The sequence below is a fragment of the Dinoponera quadriceps genome, unplaced genomic scaffold (assembly GCF_001313825.1).
Source record: "Dinoponera quadriceps isolate SergipeBrazil2010 unplaced genomic scaffold, ASM131382v1 scaffold179, whole genome shotgun sequence".
Lineage (NCBI taxonomy): Eukaryota > Metazoa > Arthropoda > Insecta > Hymenoptera > Formicidae > Dinoponera > Dinoponera quadriceps.
This window is the reverse complement of record NW_014554529.1, coordinates 420638-434181: the sequence shown is the minus strand read 5'-3', so window position 1 is coordinate 434181 and position 13544 is coordinate 420638. Positions and strand designations below refer to the sequence as shown.

General features: G+C 38.7%; 2 protein-coding genes across 4 annotated transcripts; both read right to left on the bottom strand.

Moving 5' to 3' along the window:
- Nucleotides 1–1119: 1119 nt before the first annotated feature.
- LOC106751792 (T-complex protein 1 subunit delta) lies at nt 1120–4740 on the bottom strand. Of its 3 annotated transcripts, none has more exons than XM_014632938.1 (10): nt 4448–4740; nt 3498–3550; nt 3327–3416; nt 3000–3251; nt 2743–2838; nt 2503–2664; nt 2082–2426; nt 1766–2017; nt 1360–1653; nt 1120–1277 (listed from the first exon to the last, which is right to left on the bottom strand). In XM_014632938.1, the coding sequence occupies exons 1-9, from the start codon at nt 4563–4565 to the stop codon at nt 1408–1410; spliced, it is 1614 nt and encodes a 537-aa protein (XP_014488424.1). In that variant the 5' UTR covers nt 4566–4740; the 3' UTR covers nt 1120–1277; nt 1360–1407. The 3 variants fall into 3 exon arrangements, with proteins under 3 accessions (XP_014488424.1, XP_014488425.1, XP_014488426.1); XM_014632939.1 differs by having other exon boundaries at nt 1408–1653; XM_014632940.1 differs by having other exon boundaries at nt 1120–1653; nt 4644–4726.
- A 1015-nt stretch (nt 4741–5755) lies between these two features.
- Nucleotides 5756–10657, bottom strand: LOC106751759 (3-hydroxyisobutyrate dehydrogenase, mitochondrial). The gene is made up of 7 exons (XM_014632814.1): nt 10301–10657; nt 9716–9795; nt 8982–9160; nt 8087–8208; nt 7157–7367; nt 6741–6867; nt 5756–6053 (listed from the first exon to the last, which is right to left on the bottom strand). The coding sequence occupies exons 1-7, from the start codon at nt 10356–10358 to the stop codon at nt 5874–5876; spliced, it is 957 nt and encodes a 318-aa protein (XP_014488300.1). The 5' UTR covers nt 10359–10657; the 3' UTR covers nt 5756–5873.
- Nucleotides 10658–13544: the final 2887 nt, after the last annotated feature.

Sequence of the window (13544 nt, the reverse complement as noted above, 5' to 3'; positions counted from 1 at the left end):
TTTCATTAATGCAACAATTGCTTGATTTCGTGAAAAAAAAGCATATTACGATGTGTTTTCATACACTTTATTTGAGAAGTAAGAGATTTGAAATTACAATGTAATATAAATTTGTGCGTAGAGAATATACATCTACATAGACATATTTTTGAGTGAGCTGTAACTTGTGTAGGACGTACTTTATGCGAGATAATTAAAAATTCTTACAAATTTGTAAATAAGATACATGTACATTTCAGAAAAATGAAGTACTTGGTCGAACGAGTTTTCCAGTTACTATTGGTGTGGTGTATATGCCTGATAAAGATTTTATATATCTTCGATTAACAGTCAAATTTAAGATTAATCTTACGAATGATGAAATATGATTATTAAATATTGTTAACATGAACATAAGTAGCACGATATACTCTCCGCCTCTCTCATATAATGAACATTCCATTTGCATAAGTTTTTCATGAAAAATAAACGGGATATTTGTTTGACTGAAGTCACCGCCGCTACATGTAGAATTTTATACTTTACACGTTTCTATTAAAATCATAAATCCTATTATTTTTACAATTACACTGGAATCTCTACCATTTGCGACTCGGACTTTCCAATCTCGCATACTTTTCAGAAAAATACTGTTCGCGTATTTACTGACCGACTGACTGACGTATCTCAACGAAGAAAATTTTGAGGTCCTAGTGTAGTTATAACGTTTAGAGATGTACTTAATCAACGACTCTCATTGTAATCAAATATAAAGTTACTAAGCAATTAGTAGAAAATTGTGCAGTTAATTTAAAAAAATAAATACAATACTCACACAAATAGAAGTAAATATCTATTTTATTATACAAAAGAGATGTACTTAATATGTAGTTATATACTTGGCCAGAGCTATTGTATAAGATTATATATATTTTCATTAAACTGTGAAGAGAATTATACGTATGTGTCATGCATTTTTTCTAGATAAATAAATATAGATATTCGCAGGATCTCCCAACAGTACACTACTTTTCCTACTAATAGCTGAAATTCCAAATAGATTTTGCTTCAAGACGAAATTTTACGAGAATATATGTAATTTAGTGTATACAATCTTTTTTATATCGAAATAAATGCAGATTAATAAACAGATTCACGCACTTTATTGTTTCTACTTAGTATTCGAAAAATATTACATCATGTAAAACATTTGTGAAGCATACAGAGCTGTAAATTACCGATGAATGGGCTTTTATTTTTAACAGAGTTAAACAAATGCGACGAACATGTGCATCGATCTGCAACAAAGAAACCATCCTGTAAGTACGGAGACGGAATGAACATTCACGCGTGCGCAAAGTACCACAAAATCGCGCTTACTGCATCATGCAAAACGTATGGAATCAATTTTACGTTGCGTCGCGAGACCTATTGATTCGTATTGACGATGTCGTCAATCTTCAGTATGCTGCAAACAGTTTCAGAAGCGAGTGTTATCGAACTGGTCGAGACCAGCAGCGGTTGAATCACGTTCTCCTCCAGTATGTTGGTAATGGCGCCCTTCCGTACGTTAATGCCAGCCGTCACTTCGCCTTGCGCGTGCCGATTGCGGAGCTCGGTCACCGTGGCTATGGGATTCAAGCCCGCGTTTTCAGCTAACGTCGACGGGATCACCTGAAAAAATACCGCCAGTTATCTCGAGCTATCATGCAGCAGCCTTCCGCGTTTGATCTGAGGCTTGCATCAAGTCCGAAAGTTCTGATATATTAACGTATTTGACACTAACTTCGAGAGCACTCGCGAACGCCTTGATGCAATACGCATCGACTCCAACCAAAGTGAGCGCATGATCCGCCAGCTTTAACGCCAATTCGATCTCAGGCGCTCCTCCACCAGCGATCAGCGCTCTCTGCTTCACCAGACACCGAATGACGCACAGAGCGTCGTGCAATGATCTTTCGGCTTCCTCCAAGACCAGCTTGTTGCTGCCACGCACGAGAACCGTCACGGTTTTCCCGTGGTTTTGGATCCCGGTCACCTGAAGGAGATGTGCCAAGCGCTCGGGTAATTTATAAAACGGACTCGATGTCTTTTATACGCACCTTGACGAATTTCGAGCTGCCCGTTTGGACCTCTTCGCAAAGTTCAGCGTTGACGAGGTTCTCCGGCACAAAGTGATCCAGCGAGGCGATCGGCCTGCAACCGAGCGTCTTGCACACGAAGGGGATGTCCTCGCGCTCGATATCCTTGACCACCATGACCTTGATCTTGTCTAAGAAATGTATCGCGAGATCGCTGACGGCGTCACGCAAAATGGACTTCTGCACGAGTAGGACGTTACAGCCGGTTTTCTTGATCTGTTTCACGATGTTCAGTATGTAGGCGCGTTCTTCTTTCAAGACACGGTCCATCGCCGAGTAATCAGACACGATCACGTTATGATCCATCTGAAGATTCCAAGAGTATCGATGTATCCGTGAGAAAGGTGCGAATGTGGGTACATGATTGTCCCGCAATACTCACGTCGGTCTTGGGCGGCGAGATGCAGAACTGTATCAAGCCGATCTTAGCTTTCTCGATACGTTTTGGGCCATTGACGTTGCAAGACTTCTGAGTAAATATCAATCCTTCTACTAACTCGGTATCCTCAACAGTACCGCCTATCTTTTTGATTACTTTAATATCCTACAGAGATAAGAGAGGGTAAAATATAACACGAATTCATATCAGGCACACAGAGATATATGTAAGAAGATTTCTCACATGTAAGTCAACTGTGTTTTCTTTCCCTTCTTCGGTAACTCTTAACACTGCATCCACAGCGAGTGGCGCGAGAATACTGGATTGCTGATGCACAACCTGAGGTAACGTTATAACAAATGTTGAATGACCGTGTAAATTCAGTAATTAAGTAACTTTAAACTGCGTAACGAAAGAAGCAGTATTATAAATATCGACGTGATCGCACTATATATATATATATATATATATATATAATTAATTAATTAATTAATGCATACTTTGGAATTAAGCGATGTCGCTGCTACTTTTACGAGAGACTCTTTGTCCGTTAGATCAACGGGTATGGACATAAGTTTCAGAATCGAAACTGCTTTCGCATCCGCTTTTTGAAACGCATCACTGATCAAGGTAGGGTGAATCCCCTTCTGTAACAAACGTTCCACTTGTTCCAAAAGCGCGCCAGCTATCACGACGACACTCGTGGTACCATCGCCAGCCTCTATATCCTGCGCCTTGGATAACTCGACAAGCTACATAAACATGAGACAATGTACATTATGTGAAATTCAATCAAACAAAAGGAATAAGGGACATTGACGTTTTACCATTTTAGCAGCGGGATGCACTACGTTCATTTCTTTCAGAATGGTCGCACCGTCATTTGTGATGGTAACTTCTCCGTTACTAGCCTGGATCTATTGTATTGTTACCAATTGATAATTATTGTAATAATTTTGTCCGATGAATTCGCTGTAAATAATGAGTGTAAAGCTTACCATTTTATCCATTCCCCTGGGTCCAAGACTGGTGCGTATCGCATCGCTAACAGCTATAAGGATATAACAATCCATGTATGATATATGTACAGGATAGGCTTGTTTTCTTCAACAATTTTACTTTTAAGTTTATATTACATATTTAGATTTAAAATTACAATATAATTATGTAGTTATAATTACAAGTATATATAATAATAACTACGCGATATATCATGATAAAACCAATGAGATATTATTTAACAACATATTGCCCTTCTTACATTAAGTAATAACTCCAATTATTATTTTTTCCTACTTTTCATGGAAATATGCAATAACGGTAAATTTCATCTGAATGAATAAACAATGGAATCTTCTACATTATTATCCTATATACTACATAGTTGTAAATTACATTGACACAAGAAATTGGAATGAGTGCAGCATAAAAATATCACAAAGAAATATATAGAAACATACAGGTTTGTATTCTGAATACTCTTTAATCAATAAAGATGCCTTAAATGTGGCTTTTCAGCCAATCAGGCTTCTTAAGCAATTTTTAAGGTATTTCTCTCGATAAAAGAAAGTTCAGAATACGGGCTGTAAAAATATATAGAATCTCACAAATTGCGTTTCAAATTGAACAGGTCAATTAATGAAATAATAATCGTGACGTATATAGTAATGAGGCCCCGAAATGATTTAAGAATGACTTGCGAACTTCGACCAAATCGTAAAGTAATTTCATAAGAAAAGCGTAGCACATCGTTCATTCGATGTATTTTATTTTCGTTTCTGAGCTCAGTTTAACAGAGCGTCGACGCACACGTGGAAAGAATAGCCGGTGCGCTTGCAGCGGACATCATTACTATATAAGGCAACTATGAGGTAACCTAAATCGCGAACACGCCATTCTCGCGTCCCGTCGCGATGAGGAGCTCGCGAACGTTCATCAACGTTCATACCTTTAGCGGCATTAATGTTGCTGCTGCGGATGTCGGTAGGTTTGCTCTTATCCTTGTAGGCCTGTCCATGCGCTCCACGGGTGTCGCCGTTCTCCATTGATTTCCTCAGCTTGGTCATGTTTCGACGATCGTCGTTCAACGATTTAACACAAGAAAAACGCAAAGTCTACTATCTGAATAGCGATCAGACACTTACGACCAATTGACTGTGACTGACTGCAACTCCCAAATGTCTTTCGCTGCTTTCAGCCTCCTCGCCGTACACGCAATTACAGCAAAAAGGTCCGTTCCAGTGTCGCCAATTGTTGGTGAGACTTTCCTACAAGATTCTCTGTAAAATCCCACGCGCAAATAATAAATTCCAATCAATTTTATTTTATACAGAGAATTGTTTTAAAGGAGGTATCATAAATCGATGTTATCGGACCATATGCAAACATTTTTTCATTAAGTACAATAATTTATTTTACCTCAGATATAATATTTTTATCTTATATATTGATATTTCATCGCATATATATTAATAATATTGAGCAATTATTATGGGACAATTAGCTGAATTAACGTGGCATAGCTAGTTGTCGCAACATTGCGTATTAAATTAGAAAAAATATATCATATTTGATATCTCACAGAAAATTTTGGAAATAAAAAAAAAATTAAAAACTTAGTCAATTAAAGACAAGGTGAAAAAATAAAAATGAATGATTTGAAAAAATGATAAAAATTAAGAAAGCAAAAGTTATTTCTAACTTTTGTTTAATCAACTAAAAAAGTTATTTTACACGTGAATCATAGTTGCGTTCCACATAACGATCGCAACGCCCAAATCACCCTTCGCGCTGTTCCACTTAACGCAGCATTCACTGCGTTCATGTTGTAACTAGTTTTATAACTAGTTGTAACTAGCTTTCTGACGTTCGCAACGCCCGCATTAATGTCGATCCACAATAGGTATTTTAAGCCTTAAACCTTAAGAAATTGATCAATCACAGTTAATTATTCTTCTCACATTCGACTGTGATGGGTCAATTTCTTAAAGCTTAAGGCTTAAAATACCTATTGTGGCCCAACACTGATAAGAAATCTAGATGCGACTCAAGCTATAATAGTTTGTGCTTATTTCAAGGTGACCTTGATTGTTTATGAAAAAATTTTTTTCATTATTTTTACTGCAAGTCGTTTATATAAAACAAATGAACATATTTACTTTCCAACTTTTTTTTTTAATTATCGGAAGCCCAAAAATCGTACCGACCGTTATTATATAAATTATTGTAGGAGGTATTTTTCAATTAATAAATTAACAAGAAATAAAATAAGAATTTATTTTGTGGAAACTTGTCCGATATAAAATTCACTTGTTTCTTCGCAGACAGAACGCATGTCTTTAGCAAGCTTAAGTTTCAGATCCTCAACTTGTATCTTAACTGCCTTTAAGGAACTGGTAAACTACGCTAAAGTCCTTGTTCGAGAATCCTTGCGCGATGACCGTCCGGTAAATTTGATGCGCCAGGGAGCCGAGAGGAATCGGAGTCTGCGTCCTCGTGGCAGCAGACTGCGCTAGTCCTAGATCTTTGGCCATTAAAGTCGTGTCGAAGCCACCCTGTGATTAAAAGTAAATCAATAATAACATTAATCGAAAATCGCAATGATTAAAAGACAGTGATTTTTTTCCTGCGAAATCAATCATTTTTTATAACATTTAAAGGAGACCTCACGAAATGGGAAACGCAGACATGAACTAAATTTTAATCATTTGTAAAAAGGACGAAGTTCCCTGACACACCTAAAATATTAGATTTGGATAAGTACGAACTATTATAGCTTGAGCCACATCTAGATTTCCTATCAGCGTCAGTTCACAATAGGTATTTTAAGCCTTAAAAAATTGACCAATCACAGGCAAATGTGAAGAGAATAATTAACTGTGATTGATCAATTTCTTACGGCTTAAAATACCTATTGTGGATCGATACTCATTGATCTCTTTATAAGTATAGTCTATCTAATAAGAGCGTGACATACTCTACATTATTTTATTAGTATCCCTGTAATTGAAATATTCAAAATCACTAGGCACTAGTAATCAAATTACTTAAATACAGTAATTGATTACTGACCAGTTAATAATACTTTTCTATAAGAGTTAGACAGACTGTAAATCGCAACAATCATCGATTTCGTAATTAGAAGATCTAGCATAATTTTTCCATTCCCGACTTTCTCGATTCACTTGCTTCTCTGTGAATCCAAATAAAGAAATTAAATCACGATAGTCCTGTGCTATTACCTCGTAGTTTTTTGAACTGGGAACATCAGGCAATATCCCCGGGACCGGATTGTAGAGGTCGGAGGACCAGCATCTACCCGAACTGGAATTCACAATGTCAGCTAATAACTTCGCGTCCAAGCCCAGTCTGGAAGATGAACATTTATTTTTAGCGCAGGTTCAGAGATAAAAAAAATTGAAGGTGACCTTCATGTGACTTTCAAAAGACTATCAAAGATCAAACCGATGTTACCATCTAATATCCCCCTCCAAACCATACAACTTTTGTCTAAGACATTTTTTCCATTGACGCATCGTTTTCAAAATGAATATTTGAGTGCTTTGAGTGAAGTTAAAATGAGACGCCCTTTATATATATATATATATTTCCCTCCAAAATCTTTTTCGGAATAAACAACGAAACTCTTTCCTCTTACTTTTGTCCAAGGTTGAACGCTTCGGCGGTGCCGATCATACTGATAGCCAATAGCATGTTGTTGCACAACTTGGCCGCTTGACCCATACCTACGTCGCCGCAATGCACTATCCTGGATCCCATAGCTTCAAGCAAGGGCTTCGCGGCTTCGAAGTCCATCTTCGCGCCACCCGTCATGAATGTCAAGGTGCCATCTTTAGCCGCATTTATACCTGTGGGTCATAGTGTACACATATTTATGTTATGTATACTTTTGATTTATAATCCTGATGGAAATATTATGATGAAAATTTTATCGAAATTCTCTCCTAATTGACCCCACTTCATTATCATTCCGTCAATATACGCAGTTTTCTATAAAATCCAGTAGATTTCAATGATATATTTCAACTTTTCTTATATCCAAGTATTGATATACCATGAATTTGATGAACAGTAGATAATAATGACTGAAAAATTATTAAAATATATAATAATACATATTTCAAAATAAATCATAATTTTCACGATGAAATTCAATGTAACGCTGTGAAATATAATGAAAATTAAAGTATAATTCTGAAAAGTAATAAAAAAATTTTTGAAATAGTAGATATTATGAAATTTACTGAGTTGAACTGAAAACTGCGTATATTAATAAAATGAGGTCAATTGAGAGAATATTTCAGCAAAATATTTCCATCAGGATTTACAAGGAATATAACTATTTTATTAATATTATAATTATCCACATACAAATATATTCTTGACTTGTCAGAGTCGCTCCGTTGTGTAGCTACCTTGAAAATATTTAAATATTTCCGCCCTAATATTGAATTTATCGATTACGATTTGCCAATCATTATTTCAAAAAGCAAGCGCTCAGTGGTGAGTGTTCTTTGTTAATTTTTCTATCAAATTTTCTATTAATTTTTTATTAATGAGCATGTACCTCCTGACACGGGACTGTCGATAAATCTCAGATTACGTCGTCGGGCTTCCGTGGCGACCGATTGCGACACCGATGGATCCACAGTGCTGCTGTCGATTAATAATGCGTTCTTTTTCGCTGCACTGGAAATCAATTCACAATAAGAGACTTTGAGAGACTTAATGAAACTAATTGCAAATGCGGGAATTGAGCCTTTCTGGTACAAATGTACGCAGTTTTCCTAAAAATTTATTCAGTTACTGTCTAGTATTAATGTATTCTCATTAGTTGTAACAATATTGTATAGGAAATGGACAAGAACTCGATAAGGTTTAATACCAAGATATTTCTAAGGCAAAACTGCCCATTTTATAAGCAATTTGCTTATTAAGCAATTAAATATTTCTTCCTCCATTTTATTGTTTTGTTATTATTCGGTAAATGAATTCAGGTTTTGCGTATCTTTTGTGCGTAATAATAGCAAGAAAAGCGTTACATCTTGATTAGAATTCAATTAATTTTACTTTTATAGGCAGAAATTAATAAACTGTTTAATAACTGCTCAAAAAATGGATAAAATTTCTGAGAACAGGGCTTTCAGAAACCAAATTGGACAACTACATTTTTCGTAAATTTTTTTTTTTCATGTTGAGAAATTCAACATTAATTGTACGCTCTGGTATTAAAATGGAGAAGTTTGCAAAAATGGATTTGACCAATTTGACGTCTGATTTGGATTAATGGTATCACTCGGCGTCTCTGATAGGTTTCCCACACAGCAGAAATGTCCAAAATAGATCACAAAGATATCAAAGATATCGTGATATCTTTAGGATATCCCTATGATGTATTTCGGACATTTTTGAGTTAGTGATGGTAATTAAGTAAGAAAAGAACCATAAGGATTGACTTTTACCTCAGTACACCGTGCTCGCCGTTGTAGACATCGAGAACGTGTTGATTTGAAGGTAACATCGAAACAATGGCCTCGACTTCCTTTGACATCTCGGCGGCGCTCGGCGCACCGGTTGCACCCGCTTCTACCAGACTCGCCACTGCCGATTTGTTCACGTCGTATACGGTAAGCTTGTAACCCTGACAGTAGAGAGATGTGATGAGTTACATGTGTAAGAACGACGCCGCCTATACAGCAAAATATATCACAAAGATATCTGGAGAATATCTGAATGTCCAAGGTTAATATATTAATATACGCATTAATATACGGATCTGATATCAAAAACCGTCTTGAGTTTATCTTCGGATACTGTTCATTTCTTTAAAACTTTGTGAAACATCTGAAAGTGAACTTGAGGCTATCTTGAATATTAGATTCGACTATAAATATGGGCCTAAATATCTGATTGTCGAGATATCACGGAGATATCTGTAAGAAAGATGTTGGTAAGATTTTGATACCGACTATAATCATATGCGAAGTAGCAGAGATATCCTTTTCAAGGAAAAACAATGTGATACCAAGTAATGATATCATGCAAATATTCTGTGAATATCTGAAAATAAGATGTCTTAGATACAATTTCAAATTGCAGGCATAAAGATATCTGATTATATCTCTGATATATTTTGTCGTGTGGGTGAATGTTTGCCGATGGCGATGCCAGTGGAATGCTCGGATTCTCGTTTTACCTTCGTCAACAGGTTTTTCGCCATGTGACCGCCCATGTTGCCCAGCCCGACGAAGCCGATTTTTGAATAACATCTCGCTCCTAATTTGAAAATCAGACACATACACACACGCATATATATAATGTTGAATGCATACACTTCGTGAAGGAGGGGATAATATATAAGATACATATGATATAAATATATTCCAAATTATATATATAAAAAAATTTGTGTATGTATTTTTTGATATTAATGATAAAATAAAATAAAGAAACAAGAAAAAATGAAAAAAAAAAAAGGTAGAAACTGTCACTTTCGAACGTGGACGGTCCAACTGACAGCCGGACGCTTAAGCTCTTTCTCTACCAGATCATTTAACGCAGATTTGTTATGTATTTTACTTGATTACTCAGCATAACTATAACTATATTTTATCATTAATAACTCGAAAACTATTGAGTGTCTCAGCAAACGGCAAAACATGGACCTGATAGTTTTCGATTCCCGACCTACTCACGTAATTCGAACCAAATCGACGATTCAAACCTCATGCGGCTTCCCTTATCCATTTCATTAATACTCAAAGAGCAAATGAGCGTTTACCTGCTGCCGTGGCCGCAAAGCTGGACGAGAACTTCGATAACGTCGTGAAAGCACTCATCTCGCGTTCACTGGCGACGCGAACTCAGTGGAATATTTACACCGACTGCAACGTATGGTATTCGTGACTTGTAAAATCAAATGCTAATTATAGCAAGAGTCGATTTGAATATCTCTGCGTGGATACGCTCGACGGTAGTGAGATGGCACGTGGTATCATGCCGGTAAACGATAGAATCCCTGCGCGATTTGTCGCCGCGAGAGAATTCTTCCGAGACCGAAAGAGGAGCCCAAAGTGAACGACTGTAATTAATCAAGGACAGACATTCAGCACTGGTCTCTGGATAAACACGCGAGAAGCATGACGACAGCGACATCTTATCTGCGAGGATAATCGTTTAGCGTTTCACGAAGACCAATTGCACGAGTCTGATAAGAATTGATAACGAGCATCGCTTTGCACGCGGGCGATTTGAACTGTTCGCGCGATCTCTCCCGTTGGAAGCGTCATATCACTTTATCATAGACTGCTTGAGAAAGTGAGAATTCGATTAGCCTCGTTAAAAGTAACACGACGATCCAACGTTGTAAGTACGACGTTCACGCATGTCGAGAAACAACGATTATCACGATGATATCGTAATAATGGGAAAATCGTCCCCACCTCTTCCGGATCTTTCTCTCCAGAATCGACATGGATTTCTGATCGATTCTGCTACGGAGCTTCACGTGTTTTCGTAATTCCATTAATTGGCTTGAATAATCGTTACGTGATGCTTATGGTCGCTGAATTCGATCGCCGATTGCCGATGACCTGTCGTCGATAAGACAGTGATTAAAAATGCGCGTCGACACGCGATGATAGCGAATACCATGTCGAATAAAACATTACTGCACTATCCAAGATAAAAACGGTAAAATGAGCGTGCTCGATGTTATCGTTTTGTTTAATATTTACACGACATTATCCGCCGAGTCGTTTCTTAGACGCGCGTAGTTGCGACGATTAACTAAAATAACGTCGGGCATTATCTCCTCTTTCGTTACAACCGGTTATTTCACGGTCCCGTTATAGAACCCGTTAACGTCATAATCGGTCTCGTAATTTCTTCTCGCGGCTTGTAAAAATGACATAATTGAACGCCCGTTTTCCCGAGGTTGCGATGTAGCGAGAACGAGGTCGCGCGTTTGCCTGCGAAGAACAAAGTTACATATATCCGCGACAATTTCAAAGAAAAGAAATAAAAGTACACTTTCGTGTTTGTCGACATTTATTTTACATGATTATATTAATTGATTGGCAGGTTAGGCGCTGCGCGTCGATGGTAAACAAATGATCGTTGTTATTATTTACCTTATTGCGAGCCACCAACATTTTTCTTCACTCATTTATTCGAAATTTAATAAGGAATCGAAATATCTAAACATTATTGTCGTAACTGATTGAGAAGTACGTGTAATCTCCAATCGTTTATGATCGCCTCCGTGATAAACGAAATTCCCGCCCCAAGCGATCTCGTGAGAAACTTACTTAACAACTCTAACGTTAGACGTAGGCTGAACAAATTCAGACCAACAGATTTATTAACCAGATTCCCAAGTGTACATATGCATATATAATAAATATATATACTTATAATATAAGTTAAAAACAAGTCTTCTAAAAAGATTGCTACTTTCGGAGATATACCGGCTACCTTCGTAGATATACCCTCCACGAGACTTTCATTTCTGTTCAAACGAATTATCGAATGTCCCAATCGACAGATTGCACGGTAGAAAAAAGAAAAATATTAATTGAATCAACGTGAAGAAGCGATCCCTCGCAAAAACCTCGCGAAATCAGTGGCATAAACGCTCGTGCTCGCCACTTGATTACGTGAAACGTGAATATAAATCTTGCGAATGCGGGTGGTCAGAGATAAGGCGAATTTACCGGCTCTTCTCAATCGGTTCGCAATCTGAGCTGGCAGGCGGCACGCGCATTGTCATAAGCGGTTGTGCGATTGGTAGCGAGATTGCACAGCGAAATAATAAATACACAGCGCGCGCGCGCGCGCGCGACGGGAATTACAGTCGCGTGTCGCGTTGCGTATCGCTCATTGCTCATCGTCGTAAACGTTGACGTCACATCACGAGTGATCTCCGAACGGAGAATCGATATCATCAAGGACGAGCGCTCGCTCGCGACTGTAAAGCGCAAAGACACACCGTTGGCGCTCGAGATAACAATAATGAACCCACCGTGTGTTTAGCCTCCGGCGTCCGCCAAGTGTCCTCCGGTGCGCGCCTCTTATTGCTGTCACAATATGCCGTTTGGTCGATGAATTTTTCAACGGTTCGCCAATTAAGCACCGGACTCGACGGTTCGTCCGCCGGCCTCTCGCAATTACACCGGTTTCGTACACACCGCGTAATTACGTTTCGCGTGGCAGCCGCGCTAATGTCGCCGGTAATTCCGTGTTTATTCGGAGTACGCTATCGAGGCAGTTTCATCTGCTGTCAGGCTGCAGCCCCGAGTACCCCCCACGATAGACAGGGAGGAGTGTGGGCCTGCACACACGGACGGCGACTTGACAGCTCGGGGGTGACTCGGGGTGACTCCGCTTTCATTCTCAGACCGGATGTATTCGCGTTACGTTCGCCGTTCCTCCCGGCTGCTGCAGTCAGCGGAGAAATTCCAAGTCCGTAACCGCCGATTCGCACGGAATCGCTGAGTTCCCGCGAGCGGATATCCGACGATCATCGACCGGTAGATCGGGACCAACTCGAAGTCTCACGCAATAGTAGTCCGCGAAAGTTTCCATCCGCAACGGCTTTTAAATTTCCTCGGATAACGTCTGATTCGAAATGAGAGGGCGTTTGTCCGAAACGTAGACGGTGGGAAGATATCGGTCACTTGGAATCGCGGGAGTGATTGTTTCGGCAAAAGTGGATCCCCAAACTGTACAGCCGATGTTTCAGTCAATTAGGGTGGGGATTCGGAAACAGACGGAATGTCTCGGGAAAGAATAGTTCAATGAAATGTTATTAAATATTCACCGGACGATTCGGAGGTCTGTATGAGTGAAAGTCACTCTACTTCGAGTGACTCGGCCGTCACGGCCGAGCGGCGGAGCGAAAGACGCGATCTTCGACCGATATTCCGTGATAATTCGCGAAGAAGGTTACGCTCGACTCTTAAACGGACGGCCGGCTCGTAGATGAGAGAAGCTTGCGAATATATCGCGAATAGCAACAGGCAGGG

Coding starts and splice junctions, on each gene's coding strand:
- LOC106751792 (XM_014632938.1), bottom strand. CDS start 4,565: ATGACCAAGCTGAGGAAATCAATGGAGAACGGCGACACCCGTGGAGCG. Junction 3,252..3,326: donor TGCATCCCGCTGCTAAAATG/GTAAAACGTCAA, acceptor ATGTTTATGTAG/CTTGTCGAGTTATCCAAGGC. Junction 2,839..2,999: donor CGACATCGCTTAATTCCAAA/GTATGCATTAAT, acceptor ACGTTACCTCAG/GTTGTGCATCAGCAATCCAG.
- LOC106751759 (XM_014632814.1), bottom strand. CDS start 10,358: ATGAGTGCTTTCACGACGTTATCGAAGTTCTCGTCCAGCTTTGCGGCC. Junction 9,161..9,715: donor CGAAAAACCTGTTGACGAAG/GTAAAACGAGAA, acceptor CTCTACTGTCAG/GGTTACAAGCTTACCGTATA. Junction 7,368..8,086: donor CGACAGTCCCGTGTCAGGAG/GTACATGCTCAT, acceptor TATGACCCACAG/GTATAAATGCGGCTAAAGAT.